The 18,993-nt window shown below is 51.0% G+C and overlaps 1 protein-coding gene across 2 annotated transcripts in view; it reads right to left on the bottom strand.

The window, feature by feature from the left end:
* The window catches only part of LOC144771988 (aldehyde dehydrogenase family 3 member B1-like), an 83,183-nt gene extending 65,167 nt beyond the window's left edge, over positions 1–18,016 (bottom strand). Inside the window, exons 1-2 of one of the 2 annotated variants that reach the window (XM_078656279.1) lie at positions 17,896–18,016; positions 6,491–6,653 (exon numbers count right to left, since the gene is read on the bottom strand). In XM_078656279.1, the coding sequence (XP_078512405.1) occupies positions 6,491–6,652 (162 nt within the window). In that variant the 5' untranslated portion in view covers position 6,653; positions 17,896–18,016. Of the gene's footprint in view, positions 1–6,490; positions 6,654–14,381; positions 14,476–17,895 lie in introns of those variants that run through there. The other variant, XM_078656236.1, reaches the window with a different exon arrangement.
* Between the last annotated feature and the right edge of the window lie 977 nt (positions 18,017–18,993).

Raw genomic sequence — 18,993 nt, 5'->3', positions numbered from 1 at the left:
CTCTAACGTATGAGGCCCAATACAAAGCATCATGGAAAAAGCCAGAAGCTACACCACGTGAGGGGCGTCTCGCAAGGGGCGTCTCAAATGTTGTTGACTGTTTTGTATTAGGGACAGCACCCCTGGGTGGAGTTAGAGCAGATACCTGAGGACCCTTTAGAGAGCGGATGGGTAGGCAGAGAGGGGTCATGACTGGAGAACTATAGGTTTTCACCAAGAGACTTAGAGTGGGTGACTTCCCTTGGGGGTCATTCACTGCTGACACCTTTGTTAGGTTGGGATTTGGTTAAGTAGGGATACCATCTAGAGCAGGGTAGGGACAGCCTAACCTTTGCGTTTTCCTCCAACCTAAATGAAGGAGAGATATGCGTCTATGCTGATAGCTTTATTATTCTTAGAACTTGTGTTAGTGATTTCTGTTGCTCGTCTGAGGGCTTTCCGAGAGCACATGTATGTAATTGGACCTGTGTATCTCGTTAATCTCATTCTGAGATGCTTGTATTTGCAGCTTATCATATCTTTACAATAAACTTTTGAAAGCTAGAAGTTGTCTGTGATCTTTGGGAGCAGAGTCCTTTATTGGGTGAACTAACTTGGAAATAGGTGCACTTTCTTTCCTCACAGACAGGCAACAAAGGTTCAGTCGACCAGATCGAGGTTTGGATCAATAGAGATAAGGTATCGATCAAAATCTCGCCCTTTCATAACAAAACTGCACGCCCAGAATAGTCAGACTGAAAACTGTGACTGCTATGAGTGCACATCCAGAATATTCAGACTGAACTCTATGGCTGCTATTAGTCCACACCCAGAATGTTCACAGTGAAAACTATAATTGCTATGAGCACACGCCCAAAATATTCAGACTGAACACTATGACTGCTATGAGTTCACACCCAGAATATTCACACAGTACACTATGATTGCTATGAGTGCACACCCAATATATTCAGACTGAACACTATGACTGCTATGAGTTCACACCCAGAATATTCACACAGTACACTATGATTGCTATGAGTGCACACCCAATATATTCAGACTGTATACTATGACTGCTATGAGTGCACGCCCATAATATTCGCAATGAAACTGTAACTGCTATGAGTGCACACCCAGAATATTCACAGTGAAAACGATAACTGCTATGAATACATGCCCAGAATATTCGCAATGAAACTGTAACTGCTATGAGTGCACACCCAGAATATTCACAGTGAAAACGATAACTGCTATGAATACATGCCCAGAATATGCACACCGAACACTATAACTGCTGCTGAGTGCACAGCCAGAATATTCAGCCTGGACACTATGACTGCTATAAGTGCATCTCACCAACCTCGTTCCCATGTGCTCCGGTCTCTTCTCAGCCCTGGGCAGGCCCTCTTTATTGGATGCCTAGTGTACATCTCTCCTCCTCCCCCTGTGCTCAAGCCCTCCTCACTTTTGGTAAGTGCTTTGTCAGACCCTCACTATTGGCTGCCTCGTGCACATCTTTACTTGCCTCCTTGTACTCAGACCCCTCCTCATCGCGTGTAAGCCTTGGTCAGCGCCTCGTTATTGGCTGCCTGGTGTATATCTCCTCCACCTCGTGTCTTCAGACCGCTCTTCGTCTGGTTTAATGCCTGGGCCACAACCTCATTAATGACTGCCTTGTGTATGTCTGGCTGGCTAGTAAAATACAACGATAAACAGGGTTCAATGGGCCCCTGAGGCCTCTGGGCCCCAATGCCACTACACCTGCTGCACCATTGTCAGCCACACCCCCGCTCTTGGGCTTAGATCCATCTTCTCCTTCTTTAAGTCCAGGGCCATCATCTTGTTAATGGCTGCCTTGTGTACATGTCTTCTCCCCTATGCGGTTAGGCCCCTCTTCACCTTGTGCACCTCCCGCACCCTGGTCTGAGACCCCCCTCACCTTTCTTAAGCCCTGAGCCATCACCTCATTAATGTCCACCCTGTGCACCTCCCCCAGCCTAGTCTCAGACCCCTTCTCACCTTTCTTAATGGGCCACTCTCTCATTAATAACCACTGTAGGATGCTGGCTTTGTATATTCTATACCAAAATGAGGTATAGAGTGCACAGAGTCCAGGGAGTCCCTAAAGGTATAGCAGAGGCTAAATTAGGTAACTACTAACAGCTCTCTTTGTGGAGTGTGGGCGAGCAGTTAGGCTTATACAGAGGGTGTGTTAAGCATTTATTGTATTCACACAATCAAGGACTGATTACACACACTCAGAGACAGAATTCAGACCAATTAAGGTACGTATAAAAAAGGTATACTTATGTTTTATTTTAAAACCAAGCAGAAGCAGGACTTGGCACAGGTAAGTAAAATATACTCTCAAATGCAAGACAGTTCAAGGAAATGCATTTGTGATTAAGTTGCAAGTGTTACAGATTGTTATATGCTTTGGAAACTACACAGTAATTACTTTTAGATTTCCTTTATATTACTTTTGGATTACTTTGATTACTGGGGGTGGTATGCCTAGATACCACACCTTACGATCTCACAATCTAAGGTAAGACATTTCATACATTTACTGCTTAGTTCTCTTTTCTCCATACAAACATCAGTTCAACAGGACATTTTAGGCCCAAAATCTCTTAACATGGGTTCCTATGGGAGAAAGGTCTTAGCGGTTTCTCAGGTAAGTACACAACTAACAAGTGGGAGTTTTTTGGGGTTAGGACCAAGGTTCTAACCCCAGTCACGGTCGGGGGGGACCCTTCAGGTTGAGGCTGCAGGAATCATCTTGAAGCTTGGGATCACCAGATCCCAGGTCAGGATTGCTGGAGAGACCTCCTTGTGGGGTTCGGCCACTCGAACTCGGCGTGTGGGCGTCGGGTGCAGAGTGGTGTGAAATCGCAGTTTCGCCGGAATCTGGATTCTGTGGTTAAGTCTTTGCTTGAGCAAATCCAGTGATCACGGCAGACAGAGTTTGTAAGAGGGTTGTAGGGCCACTCCTCAGGGCTCTGGGGGTTGCTGGCTGCTGGACTTGCAGGGGTTCTTGCTGTAGGCAGGTCGTATACGGAAGAGGCCAGTAGGGCTGGGGCCAAAGTAGTTGGTGTCCTCTTCTTCTTCCTAGGTCAGCACAGCTCTTTGGTCCTTCTTTCTTCCTCGCATCTGAGAAGGCAACATTCAGGGTTGCCCCTAAATACTACATTTAGGGGCATTTAAGGGGTGTGCAGGTCGGGATCAATGGGTAATTTCCTTGGGGTGGGTACAACCCCTATTATGAGGGAACACAAGCCTCATCTACTGGGAAGGGACCATGCACGCGAATCCGGCAGCACGCTGAAAATGCCTAATACTTATTGAAGAATTTCTGATGGTCCCATAATCACAACTATCTGAACTCGTAGGATAAAAAACGAAAAAGACGCTACTTTGGATATATCAGATTACTCCTGATATTATCCCGGTGACACAGATGGGAACATCGTTAAATGCTGTACACTAGAGGAAAACTGAGAAGTTAAATTAAAAACATAAGGAACTGGAAGAAGGGATTTTTGATTGTGCTCATATTGACGTATCTTGGTTCAAACGACGCAAGCTCTATTTTACACAGCTCAACTGACCTTAGAGCCCTGAAGAAGTCACAGTGGTGACGAAACGCGTTGGCTGCTAGCAATTTCTTGAATCCTCAACATGCTTGTCTTTGAATAAAAAGCCCTACTTCATAACTTTCAAGACTTGGACCTTACTTCTTCTTGGAAAGCGCTAATATTGTACATTTGTGAATACTATTGCATACTCTAGCAAGAAATATAATGTATGTATAATTTCCCTTGTGCGGGTCTTTTTGCTATTTTCATTGCATGTGATGTTTTGCATCACACTTTAGGGGGTGTTTACGGGTCACGCCCTCGACCTATATGCACAGGCTTTTGAGTACTAGACACAAGACCAAAAATAGTGGAATAGTGTGCAGGCAGCTAATAGCTCTGACCCAATCTTGTTGTGTTATTTTGGAACACAAGCCTCTCCCTAATTGGCTGATTCTACCCATCTTCAAGATGGAGGGGACTGAAAAGTGTTCTTCACCTCGCCTCCCCCACCTGAGGGGTGGGGTTGGCAAAGGTAGGGACACCTCTCTTCCTAGCTTGGTTTTCCCACCCAAAGTGGAGGCCAGAACCGGTGGGAGCCAGTTGCTGGGGGCAGCAAAAGGCAGGAACAGCTTCCAAATGGGGCAAGCCTTTGAAGCTTCCCCATTTGTGGACCCCGCCCATCCTGGGGGAGGAGGCATGACACCTTTGCCCAGGATGGCCTTTGTTTCTGTACCCTGAGAGCGGAGGCTCTGTAATTAGGGGTCAAGAAACCTGTCTGATGGTGGCAAATGGTGGGCTTGAACTCCACCATGGCTGGTCAATTTTGTTTAAACGCTCCGTCCATCATCCCCTGATTTGTTTAAACGCTCCGTCCATCATCCCCTTTTGTATCGCTTTGTTCGCCCTAAGTGTGGCAGGGTATGCTCAGACGTGAGTCCCTTGTTCACTTGGCCACTGGATTCAAGATAGCCTGGCTGATGAGGATTATGAATCCGAAACCGGTCCCAGGATGCTTGTTTCCGGTCCAGGGAAGACATGGCTTGGCAGTTCGGGCTGGACTGTTCCCAGGAGGCACAGGGTCAGACTGATTTGCATATAGCCATGTCTGAACTGGGGTGGCTGAGTGAACTAAAGAATGGTGATGGATTAAACCCAGATCAGTTGACTGGGGGTGAGTGTTTGATTTGTTTAAACGCTCCGTCCATCATCCCCTTTTGTATCGCTTTGTTCGCCCTAAGTGTGGCAGGGTATGCTCAGACGTGAGTCCCTTGTTCACTTGGCCACTGGATTCAAGATAGCCTGGCTGATGAGGATTATGAATCCGAAACCGGTCCCAGGATGCTTGTTTCCGGTCCAGGGAAGACATGGCTTGGCAGTTCGGGCTGGACTGTTCCCAGGAGGCACAGGGTCAGACTGATTTGCATATAGCCATGTCTGAACTGGGGTGGCTGAGTGAACTAAAGAATGGTGATGGATTAAACCCAGATCAGTTGACTGGGGGTGAGTGTTTGATTTGTTTAAACGCTCCGTCCATCATCCCCTTTTGTATCGCTTTGTTCGCCCTAAGTGTGGCAGGGTATGCTCAGACGTGAGTCCCTTGTTCACTTGGCCACTGGATTCAAGATAGCCTGGCTGATGAGGATTATGAATCCGAAACCGGTCCCAGGATGCTTGTTTCCGGTCCAGGGAAGACATGGCTTGGCAGTTCGGGCTGGACTGTTCCCAGGAGGCACAGGGTCAGACTGATTTGCATATAGCCATGTCTGAACTGGGGTGGCTGAGTGAACTAAAGAATGGTGATGGATTAAACCCAGATCAGTTGACTGGGGGTGAGTGTTTGATTTGTTTAAACGCTCCGTCCATCATCCCCTTTTGTATCGCTTTGTTCGCCCTAAGTGTGGCAGGGTATGCTCAGACGTGAGTCCCTTGTTCACTTGGCCACTGGATTCAAGATAGCCTGGCTGATGAGGATTATGAATCCGAAACCGGTCCCAGGATGCTTGTTTCCGGTCCAGGGAAGACATGGCTTGGCAGTTCGGGCTGGACTGTTCCCAGGAGGCACAGGGTCAGACTGATTTGCATATAGCCGTGTCTGAACTGGGGTGGCTGAGTGAACTAAAGAATGGTGATGGACTAAACCCAGATCAGTTGACTGGGGGTGAGTGTTTGATTTGTTTAAACGCTCCGTCCATCATCCCCTTTTGTATCGGTCAATTTTAGGGGGCATCTCTAAGAGGCCCTCTGAGTGCATTTTACATTAAATCCGACACTGGCATCAGTGTGGGTTTAATGTGCTGAGAAGATTGCTACTAAACGCCCTATTTTTTAGTAAAGCCATTATGGAGCTGTGGAGTTCGTACTGACTAACTCCCAGACTATATACTCTTTATGGCTTTACTACACTTACAGTGTTAAAGAATGCGTTTAGACACTGTAGGGGGTACAGGGCTCATGCCACTGTACCCTCACCTTACGGCTAGTCCACTCTGCTAGAGGGGTGACTTACCTAGGCCTCAGGCAATGGTTTCACACAGGGATCTGTACCATGTCAACTCTTCACTTTTTTCTGCATCAACACATGCGGCCTGCAATGGCAGTGGGTGGATGTTAAGGTGCAGGGCCCCTAAGGGTGGCACAATAGGTGCTGCAGCCATTAGTGGCCTTCCCTGGTCACAGTGCCCTTGGTACCCATGGCACCTTTTAGAAGCTGCTTACCTATGGTCAGAGATGTGCCAACGGTGGGTACAACGGCACATTCTTGGGAAAGAACACAGGCCCAGGAAACCTACTTGGCAGGGACCCAGGGCACATCAAGTCAGGTTGCATCAGATCTCAGGCAAAAAGTGGGGGGTAACCATGCAAAAAGGGGCACATTCCTGCACCCACCCAGTGCACCTCCCCCCACCTGGTCTCAGACCCCTCCTCACCTTCCTTAAGTCCTGGGCCATCGCCTCATTAATGGCTGCCTTGTTCTCGTCCAGGAACCTCTGCAGCGCCTGGAGTTGGGACATCCGGTACTCCACGGGGCGGGTCTTGCCCGAGTTGAAGCTAGCCCTGAGGCGGCCCACAGTGTCCTGGAAGCTGGACATCCTAAGAAGAGAAGGAGAGCAGAGGGTCAAACATATGACGTGGTCGCTGGTGGTCACTGTCTGAGGCAGGGCTTGGGTGGTAACTCCTACAGGGGGAGTTACAGTGGTAACTACTACAGGGGGAGCTAACATTGTAACTCCTACAGGTGGACCTGAGATGATAACTCCTACAGGAGGAGCTGAGGTGGTAACTCTTACAGGGAGCTGAGGGGCTAGCTCACATGGAGTAGAGGTGGTAATTCCCACAGGGAGCTGAGGTGGTAACATTGAGAAGAGGAGCTGAGGTGGTAACTCCTACAGGGAGTTGAGGTGGTAACTCCTACAGGGGGAACGGAGGTGGAAACTCCTACAAGGAGACCTGAGGTGGCAACTCTTACAAGGGGAGCTAGGGTGGTAACTCCTACAGGGGGAGCTGAGGTAGTAGCTCCTACAGGAGGAACGAAGGTGGTAACTCCTACAGCGAGCGCAGAGGTAGTAACTCGTACAAGGGGTGCTGAGATGGTAAGTCCCACAGGAGGCGCTGAGGTGGTAACTCCTACAGGTGGTGATTCCTACAGGGGGCGCTGAGGTGGTAACTTCTACAGGGAAAGCTGAGGTGATGACTCCTACAGGTGGAGCTGGGGTGGTAACTTCTACAGGTGGAGTTGAGGTGGTAATTTCTACAGGTGAAGATGAGGTGGTAACTCCTACAGGGGGAGCTGAGGTGGTAAATCCTACAGGAGGAGCTGATGTAGTAACTCCTACAGATGGAGCTGAGGTGGTAATTCCTACTGGAGGAGATGAGGTGGTAACTCCTACAGGTGGGGCTGAGGCGCTAACTCCTACAGGGGGACCTGGGTTGGTAACTCCTATAGGAGGACCTGAGGTGGTAACTCCTACAGGAGGAGCTAAGGTAGTAACTCCTACTGGAGAAGCTTAGGTGGTAACTCCTACAGGTGGAGCTGAGGTGGTCACTCCTACAGGTGGAGCTGAGGTGGTAACTCCTACTGGAGGATGTGAGGTGGTAACTCCTACAAAGGGAGCTGAGGTGGTAACTCTTACAGCGGGAGCTGAGGTGGTAACTCGTACGAGGAGACCTGAGGTGGTAACCCCTACAGGCAGAGCTGAGGTGGCAACTCCAGCAGGGGGAGCAGAGGTGATAACTCCTACAGGTGAAGCTGAGGTGGTACCTCCTACAGGAAGAGCTGAGGTGGTGACTCCTACAGGAGGAGCTGAGGTGGCAAATCCTACAGGTGGAGCTGAGGTGGTAACTCATACGAGGAGACCTGAGGTGGTAATTCCTACAGGCTGAGCTGAGGTGGTAAATCCTAGAGGGGAGCTGAGGTGGTAATTCCAACAGGTGGAGCTGAGGTGGTAACTCCTACGGGTGGCACTGAGGTGGTAACTCCTTCTGGAGAAGCTGAGGTGGTAACTCCAGCAGGGGGAGCTGGGTTGGTAACTCCTACAGGGGGAGATGAGGTGGTAATTCCAACAGGTGGAGCTGAGGTGGTAACTCCTACAGGAGGAGCTGAGGTGGTAACGCCTACAGGTGGAGCTGAGGAGGTAACTCCTACAGGGGGATCTGAGGTGGTAACTCCTACAGGAGTAGGTGAGGTGGTAACTCCTACAGGGGGAGCTGAGGTGGTAACTCCAACAGGGGAAGCTGAGGTGGTAACTCCTGCAGGGGGAGCTGAGGTGGTAACTCCTACAGGTGGAGCTGAGGTGGTAATTCCTGCGTGGGGGGGGGCTGATGTGTTAACTCCTACAGGTGGAGCTGAGGTGGTAACCCCTACAGGGGGATCTGAGGTGGTAACTCCTACAGGGTGAGGTGAGGGGGTAACTCCTACAGGGGGAGCTGAAGGCTGTGGTTGAGGTGCACTGGGGGAAGCTGTGTCAGGTGCTGTAGGTCAGGACTGAGGTGCACTGACGAGGTATGTACCAGTACAAGGTAGATGTACCAGTACTAGCAGAAGAGGTGCTATAGGTCACAGCTTAGTTGCACTACAGGAGCTGTGTCCTAGTAAAAGGTAGGTGTCCCAGTACTAGGAAAAGAGGCGCTATAGGTCACGACTGAAGGGCACTGCAGGAGCTATGCCCCAGTACAAGGTATGTTTCCCAGTACTATGAGAAGAGGCGCTATAGGTCACGACTGAGGTGCACTGATGAGGTATGTCCCAGTACAAGGTCAGTGTCCCAGTACTATGAGAAGAGGCGCTATAAGTCACGACTGAGGTGCACTGATGAGGTATGTCCCAGTACAAGGTCAGTGTCCCAGTACTATGAGAAGAGGCGCTTTAGGTCACGACTGAGGTGCACTGATGAGGTATGTCCCAGTACAAGGTCAGTGTCCCAGTACTATGAGAAGAGGCGCTATAAGTCACGACTGAGGTGCACTGCAGGAGCTATGCCCCAGTACAAGGTCAGTGTCCGAGTACTATGAGAAGAGGCGCTATAGGTCACGACTGAGGTGCACTGATGAGGTATGTCCCAGTACAAGGTAAGTGTGCCAGTACTAGGAGAAGAGGCGCTATAGGTCACGACTGAGGTGCGCTAATGAGGTATGTCCCAGTACAAGGTAAGTGTGCCAGTACTATGAGAAGAGGCGCTATAGGTCACAACTGAAGAGAACTGCAGGAGCTATGCCCCAGTACAAGGTATGTGTCCCAGTACTATGAGAAGAGGCGCTATAGGTCACGACTGAGGTGCACTGATGAGGTATGTCCCAGTACAAGGTAAGTGTCCCAGTACTATGAGAAGAGGCGCTATAGGTCACGACTGAGGTGCACTAATGAGGTATGTCCCAGTACAAGGTAAGTGTGCCAGTACTATGAGAAGAGGTGCTATAGGTCACAACTGAAGAGAACTGCAGGAGCTATACCCTAGTACAAGGTATGTGTCCCAGTACTATGAGAAGAGGCGCTATAGGTCAAGACTGAGGTGCACTGCAGGAGCTATGCCCCAGTACAAGGTCAGTGTCCGAGTACTATGAGAAGAGGCGCTACAGGTCACGACTGAGGTGCACTGATGAGGTATGTCCCAGTACAAGGTCAGTGTCCCAGTACTAGGAGAAGAGGCGCTATAGGTCACGACTGAGGTGCACTGCAGGAGCTATGTCCCAGTACAAGGTCAGTGTCCCAGTACTAGGAGAAGAGGCGCTATAGGTCACGACTGAGGTGCACTGCAGGAGTTATGCCCCAGTACAGGGTAGGTGTCCTAGTACTATGAGAAGAGGCGCTATAGGTCACGACTGAGGTGCACTGATGAGGTATGTCCCAGTACAAGGTAAGTGTCCCAGTACTATGAGAAGAGGCGCTATAGGTCACGACTGAGGTGAGCTAATGAGGTATGTCCCAGTACAAGGTAAGTGTGCCAGTACTATGAGAAGAGGCGCTATAGGTCACAACTGAAGAGAACTGCAGGAGCTATGCCCCAGTACAAGGTCAGTGTCCCAGTACTATGAGAAGAGGCGCTACAGGTCACGACTGAGGTGCACTGATGAGGTATGTCCCAGTACAAGGTCAGTGTCCCAGTACTATGAGAAGAGGCGCTATAGGTCACGACTGAGGTGCGCTAATGAGGTATGTCCCAGTACAAGGTAAGTGTGCCAGTACTAGGAGAAGAGGCGCTATAGGTCACGACTGAGGTGCACTGATGAGGTATGTCCCAGTACAAGGTCAGTGTCCCAGTACTATGAGAAGAGGCGCTATAGGTCACGACTGAGGTGCGCTAATGAGGTATGTCCCAGTACAAGGTAAGTGTGCCAGTACTATGAGAAGAGGCGCTATAGGTCACAACTGAAGAGAACTGCAGGAGCTATGCCCCAGTACAAGGTCAGTGTCCCAGTACTATGAGAAGAGGCGCTATAGGTCACGACTGAGGTGCACTGATGAGGTATGTCCCAGTACAAGGTCAGTGTCCCAGTACTATGAGAAGAGGCGCTATAGGTCACGACTGAGGTGCACTGATGAGGTATGTCCCAGTACAAGGTATGTGTCCCAGTACTATGAGAAGAGGCGCTATAGGTCACGACTGAGGTGCACTGATGAGGTATGTCCCAGTACAAGGTATGTGTCCCAGTACTATGAGAAGAGGCGCTATAGGTCACGACTGAGGTGCACTGATGAGGTATGTCCCAGTACAAGGTCAGTGTCCCAGTACTATGAGAAAAGGCGCTATAGGTCACGACTGAGGTGCACTGATGAGGTATGTCCCAGTACAAGGTCAGTGTCCCAGTACTATGAGAAGAGGCGCTATAGGTCACGACTGAGGTGCACTGATGAGGTATGTCCCAGTACAAGGTATGTGTCCCAGTACTATGAGAAGAGGCGCTATAGGTCACGACTGAGGTGCACTGATGAGGTATGTCCCAGTACAAGGTCAGTGTCCCAGTACTATGAGAAGAGGCGCTATAGGTCACGACTGAGGTGCACTGATGAGGTATGTCCCAGTACAAGGTATGTGTCCCAGTACTATGAGAAGAGGCGCTATAGGTCACGACTGAGGTGCACTGATGAGGTATGTCCCAGTACAAGGTATGTGTCCCAGTACTATGAGAAGAGGCGCTACAGGTCACGACTGAGGTGCACTGATGAGGTATGTCCCAGTACAATGTCAGTGTCCCAGTACTATGAGAAGAGGCGCTATAGGTCACGACTGAGGTGCACTGATGAGGTATGTCCCAGTACAAGGTAAGTGTGCCAGTGCTAGGAGAAGAGGCGCTATAGGTCACGACTGAGGTGCACTGATGAGGTATGTCCCAGTACAAGGTCAGTGTCCCAGTACTATGAGAAGAGGCGCTATAGGTCACGACTGAGGTGCACTGATGAGGTATGTCCCAGTACAAGGTCAGTGTCCCAGTACTATGAGAAGAGGCGCTATAGGTCAAGACTGAGGTGCACTGCAGGAGCTATGCCCCAGTACAAGGTCAGTGTCCGAGTACTATGAGAAGAGGCGCTACAGGTCACGACTGAGGTGCACTGATGAGGTATGTCCCAGTACAAGGTCAGTGTCCCAGTACTAGGAGAAGAGGCGCTATAGGTCACGACTGAGGTGCACTGCAGGAGTTATGCCCCAGTACAGGGTAGGTGTCCTAGTACTATGAGAAGAGGCGCTATAGGTCACGACTGAGGTGCACTGATGAGGTATGTCCCAGTACAAGGTAAGTGTTCCAGTACTATGAGAAGAGGCGCTATAGGTCACAACTGAGGTGCGCTAATGAGGTATGTCCCAGTACAAGGTAAGTGTGCCAGTACTATGAGAAGAGGCGCTATAGGTCACAACTGAAGAGAACTGCAGGAGCTATGCCCCAGTACAAGGTCAGTGTCCCAGTACTATGAGAAGAGGCGCTACAGGTCACGACTGAGGTGCACTGATGAGGTATGTCCCAGTACAAGGTCAGTGTCCCAGTACTATGAGAAGAGGCGCTATAGGTCACGACTGAGGTGCACTGATGAGGTATGTCCCAGTACAAGGTCAGTGTCCCAGTACTATGAGAAGAGGCGCTATAGGTCACGACTGAGGTGCACTGATGAGGTATGTCCCAGTACAAGGTCAGTGTCCCAGTACTATGAGAAGAGGCGCTATAGGTCACGACTGAGGTGCACTGCAGGAGCTATGCCCCAGTACAGGGTAGGTGTCCTAGTACTATGAGAAGAGGCGCTATAGGTCACGACTGAGGTGCACTGATGAGGTATGTCCCAGTACAAGGTCAGTGTCCCAGTACTATGAGAAGAGGCGCTATAGGTCACGACTGAGGTGCGCTAATGAGGTATGTCCCAGTACAAGGTAAGTGTGCCAGTACTATGAGAAGAGGCGCTATAGGTCACAACTGAAGAGAACTGCAGGAGCTATGCCCCAGTACAAGGTCAGTGTCCCAGTACTATGAGAAGAGGCGCTATAGGTCACGACTGAGGTGCACTGCAGGAGCTATGCCCCAGTACAGGGTAGGTGTCCTAGTACTATGAGAAGAGGCGCTATAGGTCACGACTGAGGTGCACTGATGAGGTATGTCCCAGTACAAGGTCAGTGTCCCAGTACTATGAGAAGAGGCGCTATAGGTCACGACTGAGGTGCACTGCAGGAGCTATGCCCCAGTACAGGGTAGGTGTCCTAGTACTATGAGAAGAGGCGCTATAGGTCACGACTGAGGTGCACTGATGAGGTATGTCCCAGTACAAGGTCAGTGTCCCAGTACTATGAGAAGAGGCGCTATAGGTCACGACTGAGGTGCGCTAATGAGGTATGTCCCAGTACAAGGTAAGTGTGCCAGTACTATGAGAAGAGGCGCTATAGGTCACAACTGAAGAGAACTGCAGGAGCTATGCCCCAGTACAAGGTCAGTGTCCCAGTACTATGAGAAGAGGCGCTATAGGTCACGACTGAGGTGCACTGATGAGGTATGTCCCAGTACAAGGTATGTGTCCCAGTACTATGAGAAGAGGCGCTATAGGTCACGACTGAGGTGCACTGATGAGGTATGCCCCAGTACAAGGTCAGTGTCCCAGTACTATGAGAAGAGGCGCTACAGGTCACGACTGAGGTGCACTGATGAGGTATGTCCCAGTACAAGGTCAGTGTCCCAGTACTATGAGAAGAGGCGCTATAGGTCACGACTGAGGTGCACTGATGAGGTATGTCCCAGTACAAGGTCAGTGTCCCAGTACTATGAGAAGAGGCGCTATAGGTCACGACTGAGGTGCACTGCAGGAGCTATGCCCCAGTACAGGGTAGGTGTCCTAGTACTATGAGAAGAGGCGCTCTAGGTCACGACTGAGGTGCACTGCAGGAGCTATGCCCCAGTACAGGGTAGGTGTCCTAGTACTATGAGAAGAGGCGCTATAGGTCACGACTGAGGTGCACTGCAGGAGCTATGCCCCAGTACAGGGTAGGTGTCCTAGTACTATGAGAAGAGGCGCTATAGGTCACGACTGAGGTGCACTGATGAGGTATGTCCCAGTACAAGGTCAGTGTCCCAGTACTATGAGAAGAGGCGCTATAGGTCACGACTGAGGTGCACTGATGAGGTATGTCCCAGTACAAGGTCAGTGTCCCAGTACTATGAGAAGAGGCGCTATAGGTCACAACTGAGGTGCACTGCAGGAGCTATGCCCCAGTACAGGGTAGGTGTCCTAGTACTATGAGAAGAGGCGCTATAGGTCACGACTGAGGTGCACTGATAAGGTATGTCCCAGTACAAGGTCAGTGTCCCAGTACTATGAGAAGAGGCGCTATAGGTCACGACTGAGGTGCGCTAATGAGGTATGTCCCAGTACAAGGTAAGTGTGCCAGTACTATGAGAAGAGGCGCTATAGGTCACAACTGAAGAGAACTGCAGGAGCTATACCCTAGTACAAGGTAGGTGTCCCAGTACGAGGAGAATAGGCGCTATAGGTCACGACTGAGGTGCACTGCAGGAGCTATGCCCCAGTACTAGGTCAGTGTCCCAGTACTATGAGAAGAGGCGCTATAGGTCACAACTGAAGAGAACTGCAGGAGCTATACCCTAGTACAAGGTAGGTGTCCCAGTACGAGGAGAATAGGCGCTATAGGTCACGACTGAGGTGCACTGATGAGGTATGTCCCAGTACAAGGTATGTGTCCCAGTACGAGGAGAAGAGGCGCTTTAGGTCACGACTCATGTGTGCTGCTGGAGCTGGGTGATCCCAGTCCTGGGGCGGTCACAACACCGGGATATTCAGTCAGAGGTGAGGTGAAGTGCCAGAGAGGAGAGCGGTTCGAAGTCTGCCATTACCTGTCCGGTGCAGCGAGCGCCTGAGCGAGGTCTGGAAGGAGTCAGGGAGCTTTATTAAAGCGCTCAAGAAACTGCCTTTATTTAAGACTACAAGGAAGGGCGTGGCCATCGCCATCCCGGACGGCTACAAGATCATCCGGAGAGACCGCGTCAACCAGACAGGAGGTGGCATCGCCATCATTCACAGGAACACCATCCGCATCACGACCAACACCGACGACACCATCGCACCCGCCGAACACCTGCACTTCCAGATCCACGTCAACCCCAAGACCACTCTCAGAGGCACCCTCATCTACAGACCCCCCGGACCACGCACACAATTCAGCGAGGACATCGCCGACTTCATCAGCCCGCTCGCCCTCCCCTCAGCCGACTACATCCTCCTCGGGGACCTCAACTTCCACCTGGAGAACAACGACGACCGCAACACCACCACCGTGCTGGAAAACCTCGCAAACCTGGGACTCAAGCAACTGGTGACCACCCCCACCCACCTCGCCGGACACACACTCGACGCCGTCTTCTCATCCAGCAAAGACATCGCCTTCAGCCACGCCACAGGACTCCACTGGACGGACCACAGCTGCGTCCACTTCACCTTCAGAAGAACGACGACCCACCACCACCAGCAACAGGTTGCCCGAAGAAGCTGGAACAAGATCACAGCCGACCAGCTCACCGCCTCCCTGAGTCAGCACCCTCCCGCCAGCTCAGCGAACCCCAGCCAGGCCGCCGACAAACTCACGAAGTGGATCAGCAACTGCGCGGACGAACTCGCCCCTCTGAGGACCCCGCCCAGCAGACACGGCAGCAAGAAAGCCCCATGGTTCACCGACGAACTCAAGAGCTCCAAGAAGAACTGCCGAGCCCTCGAGAAAGTCTGGAGAAGGGAACCTACACCGGACAACATGACCACCCTCAAGCTTGCCACCCGGAAGCACCACCAACTGATCCGCGCCACCAAGAAAACCGCATTCAAGGACCGACTGGACAACAACGCACACAACTGCAAGGAACTCTTCAACATCGTGAAAGAGCTCTCCAACCCCAACGCCGGTAACAACGACATCACCCCATCGCAAGACCTCTGCAACTCCCTCGCCTCCTACTTCCACAACAAGATCGCGGACATACACAACAGCTTCAGTAGTCAACCATCGCACACAACGACCGCAGCAACGCCACCCACCACCACCCTCCGCGCCTGGACTCCGATCAGCACCGATGACACCGTCCGCATGATGAACTCCATCCACTCCGGATCTCCGACCGACCCCTGCCCTCACCACGTCTTCAACAAGGCCGACGCTGTCATCGCACCCCACCTGCGGGACATCATCAACACCTCCTTCGACACCGCCACCTTCCCGGAGAGCTGGAAGCACGCCGAACTCAGCGCTCTACTTAAGAAACCAACAGCGGACCCCACCGAACTCAAGAACTACCGCCCCATCTCGCTCCTCCCGTTTCCAGCCAAAGTCATCGAGAAGACCGTCAACAAACAGCTGGCCGCCTTCCTGGAGACGAATGGATCCCTCGACCCCTCACAGTCTGGCTTCCGAGCCAACCACAGCACCGAGACCGCCCTGATCGCTGCCACCGATGACATCCGAGCCCTGATGGACAACGGAGAAACAGCGGCCCTCATCCTCCTAGACCTCTCCGCGGCATTCGACACTGTCTGCCACCGCACCCTAGTGCAGCGCCTCAGCAACGTCGGAATTCAGGAGAAGGCACTGGAATGGATCGTCTCCTTCCTCAACGGAAGAACACAGATAGTCCGCCTACCACCGTACAAGTCAGAGGCCACCGAAGTCATCTGCGGCGTCCCTCAAGGATCCTCGCTGAGCCCCACCCTCTTCAACGTCTACATGAGCCCCCTCGCGCCCATCGCACGCCAACACAACCTGAACATCATCTCCTACGCCGATGACACCCAGCTGATCCTCTCTCTGACCAACGACCCCGCCGCTTCCAGAGCCAACCTTCACGAAGGGATGAAAGATGTAGCCGAATGGATGACGACCAGCCGCCTGAAACTGAACTCAGACAAGACGGAAGTCCTCATCCTGGGCTCCTCGCCCTCCGCCTGGGACGACTCCTGGTGGCCCCCCGCCCTGGGCACCGCACCCACACCGACAGACCACGCACGCAACCTGGGCTTCATCCTGGACTCCTCCCTCTCCATGACCAGACAAGTCAACGCCGTCTCCTCGTCATGCTTCAACATCCTGCGCATGCTTCGAAAGATCTTCCGGTGGATCCCCACCGAGACCAGGAAGACGGTCACCCAGGCCCTCGTCACCAGCCGACTGGACTACGGCAACGCCCTCTACGCCGGAACCACCGCCAAGCTCCAGAAGAGACTCCAGCGGATCCAGAACGCCTCAGCCAGACTCATCCTCGACATCCCCCGACGCAGCCACATCTCCGGACATTTGAGAGACCTGCACTGGCTCCCCGTCAACAAGAGAATCACCTTCCGTCTCCTCACCCACGCACACAAAGCCCTACACGACCAAGGCCCGAGCTACCTCAACAACCGCATCAACTTCTACGCTCCCAAACGCCACCTCCGATCGGCCAGTCACGCCCTCGCCGCCGTCCCCCGCATCCGAAGATCGACAACAGGAGGAAGGGCCTTCTCCCACCTGGCCGCCAAGACCTGGAACTCCCTCCCGACCGACCTGCGCCTGACCCAAGACCACCTCTCCTTCAGGAAGAAGCTCAAGACCTGGCTGTTCGAGCAGTAGCAGCACCCCCCCCCCCAAGCGCCTTGAGACCCTCCGGGTAAGTAGTGCGCTATATAAATGTCCATGATTGATTGATTGATTGATGAGGAAATGTCATGATAATACTGCGCATGCGCAGGCCGGAGAGGGAGGGGAGAGGCGGACGCGTGTCGGTATAAAGTACATTTCCCATGAATTTTAAGGCTGACACATGCCAAAGGAATCCGCAGCAGATAAGCGGGTTTCATATCTGCACTCGCCTCTTCCCTGGTAGAGAAATGCGCTCGCAGGACTGGCTCGGATTTATTTATTTATGCCACGGAGAAGCCTTCACTGCTCGGATAATAAAAAGCTGCCTCAGTAGTTCTTAGACTAGTTATGAGGTCACCAGCCGCGTGTAATAAGACGATGACACGGCTTCTCAAGTAATCACGTGTTACTGTTGAGAGGTGAGATCAGGGCGCCTGGGGAAAGGCAGGAAGTGACCCGAGACTGCTGTTTACACACACTGGAACCATGATTATGTGAGGGCCAAGCTGGTGGCTCTGCCAATCACTGTTAATGATGCATTGTTTAAAAGCATTCAAAGGAAAAATCATTTTAAAATACTGGAAGCACAGTCCACAGGACTTCAAGTACTTCAAAACTGTACACAGAATCCAAATCAATCTTCAAATGGGCCGATTTATTATTTCAAACACGTTTCACTCGGGAAACGCTGACACAATAAAAAAAAAACAGAATCTAAAGGGAATCACTGCACAGCCTAATTTACTTACAAATGTACTCAGAACTGGTACATGCTCTAGCCATTTGCGTCTCTGCAACAGCCCAGCCAAGTTTATCACCTCTAGAAGAGACATGTCCTTCTCGGTCCTGCTAAGTGCACCTTCTGCATCAAATGCCAGGGAGGAGTGCAGCAGCCAGCCCGCCCCCCTCCCAGTGCCATAAATGCCTTTGTGTACGGGAAGTCGATTTTTAGTTCTTGAACTTTTACACTGCAATGAACAATCATTAGCAGGCAGCACTTTTAGGGGAGCATGCTTATTTTTAGGTTTCACCTGCACAGGCTTGCACTGTGTATGTGAAATCTATTGTTTTTAAGACAAATCATAAGAGGAGCTTACATCTGATCCCACCCCCTCTCTTTCCTGGCTTTTCATTGGTTCCTGTGCTTGCCACTTACTTTTCCTCTATTTCTATTGGCTGTAGCATATTTTCCTGCATTTACCAATGCCTGCTCCTCTTTTGCTTTTCTTATCAGTTTCCCTACCGAAATACTGTTAACATCCGCTTTTGTGGAACTATTTTCTTTCATAAAGTTTTGCCTTTTTCTGATTTTACATCTTGCAGCAGATTTATATATAGCTCATCAGCCGGAGAGTGTGAGAACTTGGCCTGGCATATGCTGTCCACTAGTGATAGTGGGCACCTTGCACCAGTCCATACAGTCCTTAGAGGTGATAGGTTAAAGACAACCTGTTATATTCTCATGTTTGGTCCTATTGCTTTAAGGAGTGTTAATAACACAACCTTATTTGAAAGCTATCCTAGTGGTAGCTATAGAGAGCAGCCGTCAGGCTAAGTCTTGAAGAAACGTAAAGCAGCTTGTTATACCAGTCTATAATCTCTTGAATGACCAAATGAAAGGAGAACCACACCAGGTATATATATAAAATATATGTATATATTCTTAAACACACCCTACTAGTCTCTTTATGAGGCTAGAGGTCAAAGCACATATGTTACACTTAATATATCACGGTAAATTAGCACAATATACATTGGGCCCTAGGGGCGAACCAAACCATATATTAAGAAAGTGGTATAACGACTTGACTAGACACAAGGCCTAGAGCCTGTAGAAGTGCTGGGGC

Source organism: Lissotriton helveticus, chromosome 1_1 (genome assembly GCF_964261635.1).
Source record: "Lissotriton helveticus chromosome 1_1, aLisHel1.1, whole genome shotgun sequence".
Classification (NCBI taxonomy): domain Eukaryota; kingdom Metazoa; phylum Chordata; class Amphibia; order Caudata; family Salamandridae; genus Lissotriton; species Lissotriton helveticus.
This window is presented reverse-complemented; position numbering and strand designations above follow the sequence as displayed.